This window comes from Coloeus monedula (genome assembly GCF_965178545.1).
Source record: "Coloeus monedula genome assembly, chromosome: 2".
Lineage (NCBI taxonomy): Eukaryota > Metazoa > Chordata > Aves > Passeriformes > Corvidae > Coloeus > Coloeus monedula.
In genome coordinates this window covers 114,839,434-114,854,464 of record NC_138782.1, presented here as the reverse complement: position 1 = coordinate 114,854,464, position 15,031 = coordinate 114,839,434, and the positions used below count along the sequence as shown (strand labels likewise).

Sequence of the window (15,031 nt, the reverse complement as noted above, 5' to 3'; positions counted from 1 at the left end):
TCCATGATGATTCAGTTAAGCCTATGGAACAGAGGTATAGATGGACAGACTATGGTTTTGTGTTGGTTTGTTTTGTTTTTTTTTCCTTACAAGACTTAATGCTTTCCCTTGCAAGTCAGGATCCTACACGAATTTGTTTCCTTGTTGAGTCATTTATGAATTTCAGCAACTGCACCTTGGCTCCTCCACATCCCCCCTTCACCAGCCTGTCTCTCATTGCATTCCTGGTAACATCCAGGCTCCTTCTGACCTTGGTCTCCTGATAGTCCTGGGATAGCTTAGGCTACCCAGCTGGCTGTGCTCCCAGCTTGCAGTCTGTGTTAAAGACAAAATGCTGTCTTTTTACAGCTCAGTTTCTTTCCATAAAGTTAATCAAACAGCCCTCCTTTTACAAGGCAGCCGACCCTTTGGCATTTCTTCCTTTCAGCATGCTGAAGATTCCCAGTGCTGCCAGAATCCCCCTCCCTTCCCTTTTTAAGGCAGTTCTGTACATAAAGCAAGTGTTTTCCCCAGGATAGAAAGAAGCTTCTTGGCCTGGAGAAGAGCTGTTCCCTAACAAGGTACATGTACTGTGTCCTTGGAAAACTTCCTCTTCCCATTTAAATACGTTTTTGGAGATATCTATGTATTTCTATTAGAGATGAGTCCAAACCATGAGGCTGGATCCAAACTTAGACATACTCTGAGGTTTCTTACAGTAGGGAGTATGAACTCGATGTGTGCTTTTTGGCTGGAGCTGCTCTCCTGTCTGCACAGCCTAACACAAAAAGCATCACTGGGCTGTTGGGGGAAGCTGCTGACACAACTGAGAAACTGAGTGGTAAAGGCTTGTCATCAAAATCAACAAACCTGAAGGCAAATGGGAACCTGGTGGTGTGAGTAATCATAACCCCTTGCCCAGCCACTTGGAGCAAACTTTCTCTTCTGAATAATCACCAGGTTTTAGGAAAGAAAAAAATGAGTTGTAGATGAAACACAGAGCAAAGTGTCCCTGCATTCCTCTTACTGGGGAAAAAGAAAAAATCTCTTTCTTTGGGCTTAGTTTGTAGATGCCTTTGCTGTGTAGTGAACTGCAAATGGTGGCCTCTCAGTTCATTAATTGACAAACACCATCCCCTAAACATTTCCAGGCACAGTCATTTTCTTTTCTCAGGTTTACTCAGTGGTTCTTACTGAGGTTTACATTTTTCCACGCATGTGCTGAGAATAAACTTGCCTTTACAACCTCATCTCTTGTGCTCTGAGAAATTTTGATAATGTAATTCATAAGCAGCTTCATTTTCTGGGTCTTTCTCTTTTTGCAGCTCTCCTGGCTTTGGCTGTTTACTCCTCCCTTTACAGCAAACTGCCCCATTTCCCAAATACCGCAGGACTTTCTGAACTGCAGAGTCTCATTCCGTTTGTCTCTCTTTTTAAGAGGCTGATCTGTCTTAAAGAAATTTTTCTCATTTAAAAATAATTTTGCTGTGGTTTTACAGTCAGCATGGTTCCCCCCAAAGAAACAAAAAATCCCTGCAGGCCTATTTCTTCTCCTTCTCCCATGATTACGCTGGTGTAAATGACACTGGTGCCAATGGAATTATTCCTGTTTTACACCAGTATAAAAGAGACCAAGTTCTGAAGGATGGGACATATTCAACATCTTCACAAAATCATATCAGGGTCCAAGCAAAAGGGTATCTCCATCTGCTCTTTCATCTTCAATGTCTCAAATAGAGGAATATAATCATCCACCAGTAGGACACAACAAACCCCGGGGTGAAATCTAGCAATGCATCTAACTTGGAGAAAAGGCAAAGGCAGCACAACACGGCCCCTTAGGAATGTTAGCAAGAAATACAGTGTCCAGCTGAAATGTTACTATTTGCCTCGTGGAAATGCTTGGGAAGCCCAGCCAAATTCAGGGCTCCAGCCTACTAGAGCAGCTGCAGTGAGGGCAGTCTCTGTTCCCCAGCGCTTGCAGTCCCAGTGACAAACAGCAATCAGACCGCGGGCCAGCAAGAAGTGGAGCCAGGCAGAACTAAAATATCCCTGTTGGAGTGCGGTCCCATGAGGACAGTGTTATGTCTTACCAGAAACAAAGAGAAAAGCACATTTCCAGTCTCAAAGACTTCTCTGTCCCATTAAGGAAAGCTTCAGACTACAATTAGAAGAAAAAGAGACATAGCCACAGCATGCCAGTTTGCATCCAAAGACAGCCTAGAAAAAGCAGTTGAGCTCCCAGGAGAAGGTTGCTAGCACCCTCTTAGACTGGTGGCTCCAGCCACCTCACTCAGGAGGGTGGGAATGTGACCCTGGAGAGAGACCATCCCTCCCCCAAACCCAGAGCCTCTGGGTAAATATTGACTCAGAGTGAGGAGTGGCTGAATCACTCCTTCCTGTCGTGACAAGGTGTTTCCCTCCGCCCAGCGAGCGAACAAGCCCACCCTGTACAGCCCAAAATATCAGACAGGAGTTGGTGCCCATGGTGATCAAAGGACATGGACTCAGACAGAGAGACAGAGCACTTCTGTTTGGGCAGGACTGACAGGTTTGTTTGCTCTCAGAGTGGGCAAATGCCTCCTCCACTTAGTTATTCGGGAGGACACATTGTGGGAAGGATGGAGGGATGAGGAACTCGGAACCTCCTAGGCTAGTTCTTTTGTTCTTGTCACAAGCAGCACCCCTCAAATTCTCTGACTGCTGTTCCACAGCTGCTGATGGTGTGGTTTCATCCACCAGTTAATGGTACAGCAAGGGCTTGCATTCATGAAATTTCTGCCCCAAGATGCACTGAAGTAAAAGTGAATTTGTAGAAAGGGGTAGGAAAAAGTCCAACTGTCTCAGTTGTTTCCAGGACTCAACCTGGGTTGGATGATTTGGATCATAACTCTAAATCTCTTCATAATCTAAGGGTATTACAGTAAAGCCCAGGAAAGACCTGGGAGCCAAATGGTGGTGACCACTGACTGGAGATGTGAGTGGGTGTCATGAACTTTTGGGTGGCTCCTGGCTTGTGTAATCCAACTGGGCACAGGGGAAGGCTAAGTTCATTGTTGCAAGCACAGGTCTGGATTTCATTTCATGTCTGCTACAGATTTCCTAACTGGGTCACCATGCTAGCCTGAAACACAGACATGATATGTTCATCCTCCACTGAGATGTTACAGAGCTCAGGCTTTGATGGTTTCAAAACTGGTTGAAGATCCCCAAGAAAAAGGAAGTATAAGAAAAAGCATATGCTATGGCTGTCTTTATATATGTTACGTTACCAAAAGTGTTGTATTTATGTATTTCAAAACTGGGCACTGGGTTACATTTTCATTCCCCAGTACAAAGGCAAATGCATTCCAAACAAAGCAATGTTGTTTCAACAAAGCAAGGGTTGAAATCTCTCCAGGGCTTCATTCTGTCTCATTTAGATCGGGCATAAGATCTTAAAGCAGAGTTTAGTGGTCGGCCGATCATGCTCCTCTGGGAAATGACAGAGTAGTAATTCAAAAGGGGTAGTGAAGTACAGCATTGTCTTGGTCTGCAGGACTGTTCTTCAATAAAACCGTCTCACCCGGCTTACAGGAGAACATTTTGTTCCAAAGGAGCTGTGGCTCTTCAATAAACAAAAGAATTCACCTCCGGCTAGACTTGGGTGTAAAATGAAAATGTTATTGGAGACAAAATGTCTTTGTGAAGACAGCATTTCCATGATGCCTGCCACAACTGCCTGGGCATATTGAGCAGTTGAAGTGAAAGAGGATAAAAGGTACATCTCCAAGGCATTGACTCCATGAGCATTTCAAACTTCTTTCAGGCTTGGGAAGTAGTTTCAGTTCAGGCTGGGAGCTCTGCAAAGGGGATAAGCAGCCTGGGTCTGGCCATGGGTTGGCACTCATCCTTTTTGTAGTAAGGACTCAGATTCGATCACGAGTGAGTTGAATCTTTCAGGGCTTTCCTGAAAGCCTTTCCTTGGAGTAAACAAGTTCTCCCACATCTGTCACAAGAGATTGGGAAAGCAGAGTATCTAAGCACAAAAAAATATGAGATATTCCTCCTCCAGTCTGAAACTCCTGGTACACTCAGGAAAGTTCACAAACAGCAAAGGAGCAGTAGGGTCATTCAGGGAAATAATTCATGTCCAGACTGGCATAACTCAGGTGTTCAGATATGGCTGTCTCCCACCCAGATTAACTCAGCAGAAAAGATATGGTCTCTGTGGTTCCTTGGTGTATGAAGATGATAAAAATCACCTCAGGCTGTGCAGTTTCAGGGGATTTTCGTTACAAGATTATTTTCCTAAAAATGGCACCATGCCTCTGGGGTGAAACATGCTGGGAAATATATGAAAATTTAATCAATTATATGAGTTAGTTCCTACTTTTCTTGCATATTTATGGCAAGATCATTCCCTTGTCATCCTCAGATCACTGAGGGGCTCTTTATTGTATAGTCAAGGTGTCCACTTTTAGCTTGACAAACAGGTTTTGGCCTGCAAACTCTTAGGCAGAGCAACAGCCAAGCTCATCTTGCAGAGACAGTCTTTTGTGATGTGTCTAATCATGGCCTCCTACTCAGCCTTTGTTCCACGTAAAAGTTCCTCGCTAAGGAGAACCAACAACCTTAGTTCTGCTCTAAAGAACCTAAGGTGGGAGAGGGGACTTTCTGCTCTCTTTTTCACTGTCTCTTCCATTTAAGTAGTGAGTTTCCACAGCTTGAGAGATAGTACAAGATAAGGACTGCTAGACCACTGCTCTGCTATGTAGACTCTAATGCTCAGCAGAATCCTTGTGCTGGGGCAGTTGGATGGTAAATACCCAGGAAAATACATAGTTCCTGTGTTTCAGTGGGAAACACAGCTGTGACAAGCCTTTGAGAGAGACAAACCATCAAAAAGCACAGCATGGAAGAGATTCAAGGTAACCCAGCCTGGATGCAATTTGTTTCATGAATCAGCCCAAGAAAAGCCATATGGTGTCTGCAAAAGAGGCCCATCCACTGCTGGCTGGACATTGTCCTTGCTGGACTCTCTGTAGGAACCTGAAATCTCGTTGACTCATGTGAACCAAATTTCCAGACTTGACTCACTGGCTACTAAAACCATAAGATTGCATGGTGTGTCTCATATTTTTCCTGGAAAAAAAAAACCCAGCAGGAAAATATAGCTATCTTTGGTTAATTAACATCTGAATCTGCTTTGAAGCCTTCAGAGAATATATATAAAGAAATTAAACCAATCTCAAACCAGCAAAGAAAAATAAACTTAAAATATCTGGACCATCAAGATTTGTTTCTATAAGTGTTCCTGGTTGCCTCATCCTGAGATACTGGAGTGTGTCCACTGAAGAACAACAGAGCTGGTGAAGGATCTGGAACACAAGCCTGATGAGGAACAGCTGAGGGAGCCGGTGGGGCTCAGCCTGGAGAAAAGGAGGCTCAGAGGGGACCTTCTCATTCTCTACAACAATCTGAAATAGGTTGTAACCAAGTGAGGGTTGGCCTACTCTTCCAGGTAACAAGGAAAAAGATGAGAGGAAACAGCCTCAAGTTGTGCCAGGGGAGGTTTAGATTGGACATTAAGAAAAATTTATTCACTGAAAGGGTTGTCAATCATTGGAACATTGCCCAGGGATGTGGTGGAATCTTCATCCCTGGAAACATTCAAAAAATGTGTAGATGTGGCAGCTGGGAAGAAGATTTAGTGGTGGACCTGTTACTATTAGGTTAATGGTTGGACTTGATGATCTTAGAGGTCTTTTCTTACCTTAATGAATTCTATGATCCTTTTGTTTAAAGGTAAAAGATACACATCCTGTCAAATCTCTTTTGTACCTCTTAGTACCTGCTGATGTCATGGGATCATGGACTTATTCTAGGGCCATATGTGGCAGGAAGTGCAATTGGGAAAGCCACAAAGAGTAGGCACACAGGTGGTTTTAGAGAAAATGTTCCTGGCTGATCAGCATCAAAAATTTGCTGCATAAATGGAAAAACTTCCTCACACAATGCAAAACTAACCTGAGAAACTCACTGCTGTAGGATTTAATTGCCAAAACCTTGCCAAAGGATGAGAAAAAAAAAAAAAAGAAGAAGAAGAAAAAGAAAAAAAGAAACAGGAAAAAGAAAAATAATAAAAAAATGGGATGTTTACAATGCCAATAAGACCATAATAGGGACATTTAGAAAGACAATAGTACTTATTAAGGAAAGAAAACAAGACTCTCAGAAGAATTACACGTGTTGGAAAAGCTGTGTTTCAAAACAGGAAAAACCCTTTCGTGTAGCTAATGGCCAGATCCAGAGATGTAATTACACACAAGCTCTTTCAGCTGCAGTCCATGCAGTTGCAGTCCATTTTGAGCCTGATCTTAAATCAAATCTGTTGGCCTTCATCAAAGGTGATTGTTGATAGTGTAAACATCTGTCCTGGGCCAAAAACCTGATTCATTAATGGAGCATGAGGAAAATTTCCTACAATGGACTATGGTATAGCTGTTACTGAAGATTTTTTGATACCTCCTTGGAGGCAGCATTTACTGACCATTGACAGAGGCAAAATACAAGGCAGTCTGGACAAAGTGGTCTGAACAATTATACTACTTTCTTCTCCTTCCAGTTTCTTTTGGCTCTCCAGAAGTAGTTGTCAGTCTTATTTTCGTTTCAGAGGACCTAAAAAGTCTCCTAAGTGACTTTGCCATCCTCTATAAGTTGCTGGGAAGGGAGCACATGTGGGTGGAGAAGATGTTCTTGCATGGTCATGGGAGGGCTGGGCTGGCAGTCTCCTTAGGCACAACAGATTTTTCTGCTATGCTTTTTTTTCTGTGCTGCAAAGGGGAGAGAAGTTGCATTAATAGAAGTAGAGGGCAAAGGAGCCATCAGAGGGCTGCATTAGCAATGCTGGTTGATGGGGAAGATGGAAGTGGCCTTTGCTTCTGGCTCCATGATGGACTTCCATCAAGCCATTTCATTTTTTATGTGCTTCACTCTGGCCCCCAAAAAGTGCAGCCAGTGTGGGACTCATCTGTGCAGGGCTTTGAGCACAGCAGGAAAAATATGTTAGGCAATGAGCACTGTCATGAGGAATTGCCTGTTGCCCAGCAATATTACCTCTCCAACGTGCCTACCTCCTCTTTTCCCATTCCCTCCCCACACTGAGATGTCAGGGCATCATTAGGGACTCTTCTGTTTTCAGAAATAACAGGAGCTTCAGAGCACTTCAAAAAGTCTGGCTTCAAAAAGTCCTTAGGTGTCAAAGAAGGACTTCAGGTTCCTGGAAAATCTGGTCCCAAATGAGTGTAAAAACACACATTTTGTCAGGAAGTGAATAAAATCTCACTGAAATTAAGCCAGGGACAAAGATGAAAAAGCAGATGGCCCATGACAAACTGTGAGAACAAATTTGTTCGCATGACATGGGAATAAGTATGTACTCATAACAGACTATTACTCAAGAAATTTTGAAAGAGCACAACTCCACAGGAGTCATAATGGGATTAGTCACATAAAGCTCAGTCCAGCTAAGCCTGGTGTACCGTACCTGAAAGAAGAGAAACAGACCCCAAAACAGACCACAATTAAAAAAAAAAAAGAAACAAATTCCAAAGAGATGCACAAGTTTATGAAGTCAGAAAAACTTTTAAGTGAATTAAAATCTGTAGAGTAGATGGATTGTTATTAGTCTGCTTAAAAAGCAAGAGGCCAGAGGAAGGAGCCTTGCTGAAATGACTCAACCAGTTTGACAGCACAGAGACAGAGTTGGGGTATTTTTGGTGAAATGTCATGGACTCTGGAAGAGACTTTGCCACGTGCTCCATTACAGCATTGTTCTCGTAACCTACAATTATTGCAATTATTTGCAAAATCCCTTTAAAAATAATTTTAATGCAGAAGCCATAAACCAGAGGAATAGGGTTGATTTGGAATACTCTGATCTATTTTTCTTTTCAAATCAATATTTTGCACAAAACTCCTGACTTGAACAGGCATGTTTAATTACATAAAAACACTTCTGTCATTAAAGGCAGCAGCATCTCAATATATAAAATATTTTGGTATTTTTCTACCTACTAAGAGAGAAGCAGGTCTGTAGGACACAGATGTTATTTGCTTTATATAAAAAATAATTAACAATAAGCTTGCCTAACGTTTTTATGAATTTTCTATGCACTTCTAAGCTGCTCACCCAAAAGCAAGTGAGTGTTCAGAGTTAGTTTATATTAATTAATTAAAGGTTAGACTAGAGCCAAAATAATATCTAGAGCCAAATTCAGCTTCTGAAATCACATGTATGCAAACACCAATCCTGGAGTGCTCACACTGATGCTTCTGTTCAGACCTACTCCACTGTAATGTCTGGTGGCCTCTTCACCCAAGATGGTGACTTAATCCCTTCTAATCTTGCTTAAAACCCTTCTAAGCTTCACTCAGCCTGGCAGTGGGAAGCAATGTCACTCTGTCTGAATCCAACCTGAGCAGTGCAGGAGGGTTGGCTTTAGATTCAGATCCCAAAGATGGATTTTCTCCTTGCAAAGGCAGCACCGCCCTCAGTGACGCACATGCTGCTCTTGGGCTTTCATTTACCACAAGCTGTTGGGACTTGAGTTTCACTTCTCACCAGAAAGCGGAGGCAGGAGTATATTTAGACTTTCTTGGGAAGCAGCTGCGAAATGCAGGGGGAGCGTGCACGCACTCAGTCCCGTGGGTACGCACACAGACACCGACAGCTTTAGAGCAGCTGCACAAACCTGAGCAGAAAGGACAGGGCACAGAGGCCTCCTGCAGGTCACTGTCTCACCAAAGAGGCTCATTTCAGCATCTTAATACCCTTATCATTGAATCACAGTATCATAGGATCATGGAACAGTTTGGGATGGAAGGAAGGTTAAAGACTGTCTCGTTCCAACCTCTCTGTTCATTGCAGGGACACCTTCCACCAGACCAGGTTGCTCAAAGCCCCATGCAACCAGGCCTTGAACACTTCCAGGGAAGGCACATTTTCTCTGAGCAAACTGTTCCAGTGCCTCACTACCCTCTGAATAAAAAATTTCTTCTGATGTCTCGTCTGAATCCCCCTTCTTTTAGTTTAAAATCATTCCCCCTTTTCCTATCATCATCTTCCCTTTTTAAAAGTTGTTCTTCCTCACTTCTATAAGCCCCCTTGAAGTACTAGTTATTTGAATAAATAAAAAAAGGACTGGCACTATTGAAATAGACTACTGTTTGGTCCTGACTCACTTGAAAGATTATCACCTTCTCAACCACAAGCTCATTCCTTGAAGCACTCTGGGGGCTTCAGGTTCTATTCTCCTGTGTCTTAAACCCTATCTACATGGTTTTCTGCTTTCCAAGGGAACACAGAGCCAGCATTAACCATCTGCTCTTGAGATTTGATAGGAAATTGGAAATCCCAAGAGGACTGAGCCAGGCTCTGCTCTGTGGGGCTCAGAAAAAGGACAAGAGGCAGCGAGCAGAGACTGGTGCCCAGGAAACTCCACCTGGCCATGAGGCAGAATTGCCCAGAGAAGGTGGGGATTCTGCCTTATTGGGGATATTCCAGGAATGTCTGGACACAATCCTGTGCTCTGGGATGACCCTGCTTGAGCATGGGGCATGGACAAGATGATCCACCATGGTCCTTTCCAGCCTGATCCAATCTGTGATTCTGTGAAATTACTTGCTACATCTACAAATAAAGTGAGGAATCCAGCTCACCCAACTTGAGCCATTTAGAAGCCCACCTAAGGTAGCTGACTTACTCTTACCAGATGTTCTGGGAGGGGAGGGACACTTCAGAGCATGATCCTTCACCCCACTTAGGGACTTGATAGCTTGGAATGGCTTTACCCCAGAGGTGCTTCTTTCTTGACTGGAGCCAAGACAGCTGTCTCACGCTAGATGCCAGCTAAAGGGCTAATGTTAGATGAGCTGAATCCATGGAAAGTCATGCTCCTTCTTTTCCCTCAATAATTCTTCTTCACAGACCTTTCCCTTGTTAGCTGACAAAAGACTAAGGAATCAGAGTTTACAGCAACTTGGCTGCAAGGCAGATAAAATCAGTAGTCAAACAAAAGCAGCTTAGATAGCCAAGGCTGCCTCTAAAGTTAAATATGTGATCATCTCATACAGCTGAATGCATTTAAAATAACTTTAGTTTGCCATTCTCACAGGGCAGACCATTAATCTTTTGGTCACATCCATCATCATGAGCACGACAAGTACCAGGAAATCCTCTCCTGGAGGTACTCGTCTGGTTCCTCTCATTAGTGAATTACCTGCCCTATTTACAGTCCCATGAGTTTTGGACACCCTGAGATCCTCTTGGAGGTGGCAGAGCAGAAGTTCCTCCTGCTTGCAAATAGGTAACACAAGGATGTACAATGGCTTTCCCTTTGGGAGATCCACAGTAGATAAGGAAGGTAGGGAATGTTTTTAAGATGGGCGGTCATTTTTATGCACTGGTATAGTTCTCTTTTGCAATGTAGGCATTTTCAGATCATGACATCCACATTCAAGTTAGTTATCCAAAATTATTCCCAGCCAAGTGATGAGGACAAACCTCTCTCATTCTGGCAATAAAGAAGTGATGATAGACCTATTTAATCTACCGGCTGCAAAGAAAGGCTTGGGAAGTGACTGTGTAGACAAGCTAAAGGTGACCCGAGGGAATGGCATGAAGCTGTATCGGGGAGATTTAGGTTAGATATTAGGAAAGGTTTCTTCACCCAGAGGGTGGTTGGGCACTGGAACAGACTCCCCAGGAAAGTGGTCACAGCCCCAAGCCTGATAGAGCTCAAAAAAAACCTACAACACACTCTCAGACATATGGTGTGATTTTTGGGGTGGATCTGTACAGGATCAGGATTTGTACTCAATGAGCCTTGTAGGTCCCTTCCAGCTCTGGATATTCTGCGATTTTGTGACTGGAATCCCATCTCAGTAAAATAATCCTCCTGAAGTATGAGGCAAAGCTGCCTGTGCACTCAATATAAAAGAAGTGGCTCTTGAGGCTGCTCAGAGAGGTACATCTTATGTGTCTAAGCCTTCATTTAGGGGGCTTTCCCTCTATATGCAACACAGAAAATGCAGGGACTTCCAAGGAATTTCTTCACCAAGCATTTTTAGTTTAGCATGAATTTGATCCCAACCCAGGTTTTCTGAGTCCTGTATTAACTTCCCCAGCTGGTGATATGAATTTTCTTCTAAGCTACAAGCCTGCCTTGAACAGTCAGTCTTTGCATGTGGGAGTAGGTTACAGCATCCACCCAGCTTCTGTAGACTGGGTGTTCTGGAGGATGCTGACTCACCAGGCACAGGTGGGCTGATACCTTTAGGGAAGGTAGCTGCACTAGTCTGAGCACCCTGTGTTCAACATCTCTCTTCTCTGCAGTCATCCATCCAACCCCAATTAGCTCCAGCTCTGTCTAGATGTGGATTGAACACCCCCACCAGTGATAGTGCACTTGGATGCTCCAGTTAAGACTCTTTCTGTGAGGGCTGTACAAAAAAAGTGAAAATCATCAAACATTAAAGTTGTGATGAGTTGCAATGAGGGAAGAAAAACCAGCATTAGAGAGGAAGGAAATAAAGAGAAATCCTGTTATATTTCATACACAACTGTAGTTGCTTGCTCCATGCTTCTTCCTACTCAGACCTCCCATATAACTGGGCTTTCTTAAACACACTCCAGTGATTTTGACCGTGGAGAAAAAATTGTTGACACTGCTTTGGGCAGGGCTTATGACTGGACAGTCTGCAGGAGTCCCTCCCAGCCTCAGTGATGCTGTGATTCTGCAGTCTTTGGATGCTGAACAGCTGGGTCAGACCCATCCCAACCATCAGTCACTCTGGGTTCTATGATCTGAGCATTGCAACAGCTCCAACACATCCTGGATACACCAGGATCCATGTGGAGGTGTCCAGACACCCATGTGGAATTTCTTAGATAGAAGTACAGGAGCCTGATCAAGCTGAGCAAGTTGTGTTAAAAGCTGCATGACATAAATAAATCTTAAATAGGGATTGGGGGGATGACAAAGCTGTGGCTTCTGATAGGGAAACCACACTGTTTGGAAAGGTTTCAGCCAAATGGAAGAGCCTTGGGTGTCCAGACTTTTGCCTCTATTTTTGTCTGTATTAGTTGCTACTCTTTGCGTATCAACCCCAGTATCTCTTTGGCCATTTAAGAATCGTTTTTGACAGTTATTTGCCATGGTGCTAAACCAGATTACATCAAGGTTTGTCAAGCTTCCTCTGCTCTCTAATGTATGGAAAAATATTACACTTAATTTGGTTTGCTCAGGCAATGTGGACAGGGATTAGCCATGCTATATATGGATCATAAACACTGTTCTGGTTAACACCACTGCGCAGCCAAACCTGAAACTTTCATCTCAGTCCTTGCAAACTTTGGTGGTTTGGATGGAAAAGGAACCAGTATTTGAGCTGTGCTTTATTTTTGTTTTTGTTTTGAAAAACCAAAGGTGAATCAATAGCACTTTGGAAGCCCAAAATCCAGGATTCTCAGCCCACCTCCAGTGGACAGGGATCGAGTGCCTGTGTAGGCAGGGACTTCACATTGGGAAGAAAGCCAATACACAAAGGAAGGAAACCATTTCAAGGAACCTGCCGTAAGTCTCCATAAAAATCTCAGGGACATAAAGGCAGCCTGAGTTTTGTGTCATAATCCTCTCCAAGCAACATATGTGTCTGGTTAGGAACAACATAGTAGTCCCATGTGAGACAAAGATGGACTTTTTCTGGCTGCATGTCCAACTGGTTTGGTATTAGGAATGACAGGGGAAAACCTTTGTTTTTGAGTCAGAATTTTAGTTTGCTATCTGGAACACCAAAGCAGCCAGTAACGAAAGTGGATTTCTCACATCAGATTTTTTAGATGCCAGAAATAATAACAGCATAGTGTTAACACCTCAGCACTTGGCTTTCTCTAGGTTGTTTTAACCTAGATAAATTTATTAATTTGTGTCTTTGTATCCACAGCACTGCCTTAAAATTTGCACTTAATTGCAGCAAAAGTAGTTTTAAAATCCATCTGTCTTACACTGACCACTCCTGTGGCATCTCACCACCTTTTGTATAATGTGTTCCCAGTGCTAAAATAAAGATGTACAGCGTGGTATAGTAATTCCACTTATGCAGATCTTTGAGGCTGTTGAAAAGGTAAAATTTTCTATTATATTTCTGGCTTTCAGAATTATTATAAAAGTAGGATCATCCTTACCATAAGGTATTTAACAACTGGGCATGATGAGTAGAGCACCTTGGACCATCATGTGGCTCTCCAAGCCCTTGTATATCCTCCAGAGGCTGCTCTTTCTTCCTATGCTGCATCTGATGGACTTAGTCCAAGCAAGAATGTTTCTAATGACCTTAGTGGACATTGAATGAGGTCCACTGAACTACTTCCAAGAGGGCACAAATGTCAGGCTTGGATGCCCAATGTCAACAATTTCTTTCTATCTCTTCTTTTTTGGTTTTCATATCTGAAGTTGCTGAAGGGATCTAGGCAGGTACATACATCAAAGTTTGATTGTGTGAACGCTGCCACGTTTCCACACATTAAAAGAAAATATTGAAGGGTCTAGGCCACCAGGTAGCTCTTATTGTGTTTGGTGTTGAGCTGCCTGTTCAAACCAAAATGTTGAAAACTGAGACCCCCTGTAAAGTAGCAATTAACTTTAGCTCTGGCAGAAGCCATCCAGCTCTCCCACCTCCACAGGACATCTGAGTCACTTAGAACATTACCATGGTTCCATGACTGGCCAGGAAAACACAGTAGTTAATTTACCAGCTGATTCATAGCTATGAGATGCCAACCAGAAAAATGTTCAGGCCTGTCCAGAGGCTTTATGAAGAATGAGAGTGGAAAGATAATTTAGTTTTATAATATTTAGTTCATGCTTACCTACAATAGGCTCTTGTTTTAGATTACATCTGTTCTTTTCTAATGGGCCTACAGAGAGTATCACTGCCAGCTGATGAAATTTCCCCTTTCATCAAGGAAGGCTTGGTCCCATTGAGGGGACAGCAGGCAACAGCCTGTACGTAAGTACATCTGTGATTCAAGGCTCATGATGTATCTTCCTTGCAGATTCAGATCCTTGCACTCCTGATGCTCCACCTGCTGCCACTTCACCACCAACTTCTGAAGAACCTGGACCTTTCACAGCTCCAGCATCACCCTCCTGTTCCTCTGACACTGGTACCGCATCACTTTCACCCCCATTACGCACGTGTGTTGCAGCCTTACATCCAAAACCACCTCCTATTTCGCCATCAACATCCACTCCTGCTGCCACTGTTCACCCTGGACTTCCTTCTCTTCCTGCCCCACCTGCCTCTACTCCATCCCTGCACCCTGGGATTTATCTGCCAGTTGTCCCACCCAGTGGTGCCACCCACCTCATCAACTGGCTGCCCTTCCTCGCCTCGGCAACGCTCGCCACCATTCAAGGCAAGGAGGAAGACCAGCCACCCATAAGTACAGGCTCCCTGGAAGGCATGAAGCCTTGCAGCAGCCCAGCCCCACACCCCTCCCATGAGGAAAATCCCCAGGCAGCACTTATGGGAAACAGTGCTCCGGGGCCTGCTTCCCCACCGCCAGCTGCCCAGGCTGTGCCCGCGGGCTCCGAGGCGTCGGCGAACGTGAGCGACATCCTGGCGGAGCTGCGGACCATGAACAGCCACCTCTCCACCATTGCCCGAGCCCTGACCCAGCTGGCATCATCCCTGGCACCCCAGCAGGATGCTAGTGGCACCCCCCCTCCTTAGTGCCAGGTTTCACAGGGAATGGTGTTGGCCAGAGGAAAGGGACCCTCCCCAAACTTGCCCACACCATCAGAGTGGGTTCGCTGCAGTTGCAGACACCGACCGCGTCTCCCCAGTGGGTTTTTCTGTTAGTTTGTTTGCCCCTTGTAAATGGCTGCATATATTAAAAAATAGTTTTGTGGTCTTGTTAATAAAATTGTTTGTATTTCTCATGTTCCTTTCAGATGAACTCGCTCCCCTCCTCTCACCCATTAACCACATAAACACTGGTAGGAGC

General features: G+C 44.0%; 1 protein-coding gene across 1 annotated transcript in view; it reads left to right on the top strand.

The window, feature by feature from the left end:
* Positions 1-14,757, top strand: part of RUNX2 (RUNX family transcription factor 2) — a gene marked incomplete at both ends in the record, with an annotated part of 215,221 nt that extends 200,464 nt beyond the window's left edge. Inside the window, one exon of the mRNA XM_082302710.1 lies at positions 14,078-14,757. Within this exon, the coding sequence (XP_082158836.1) occupies positions 14,078-14,757 (680 nt within the window). The remainder of the gene's footprint in view (positions 1-14,077) is intronic.
* Between the last annotated feature and the right edge of the window lie 274 nt (positions 14,758-15,031).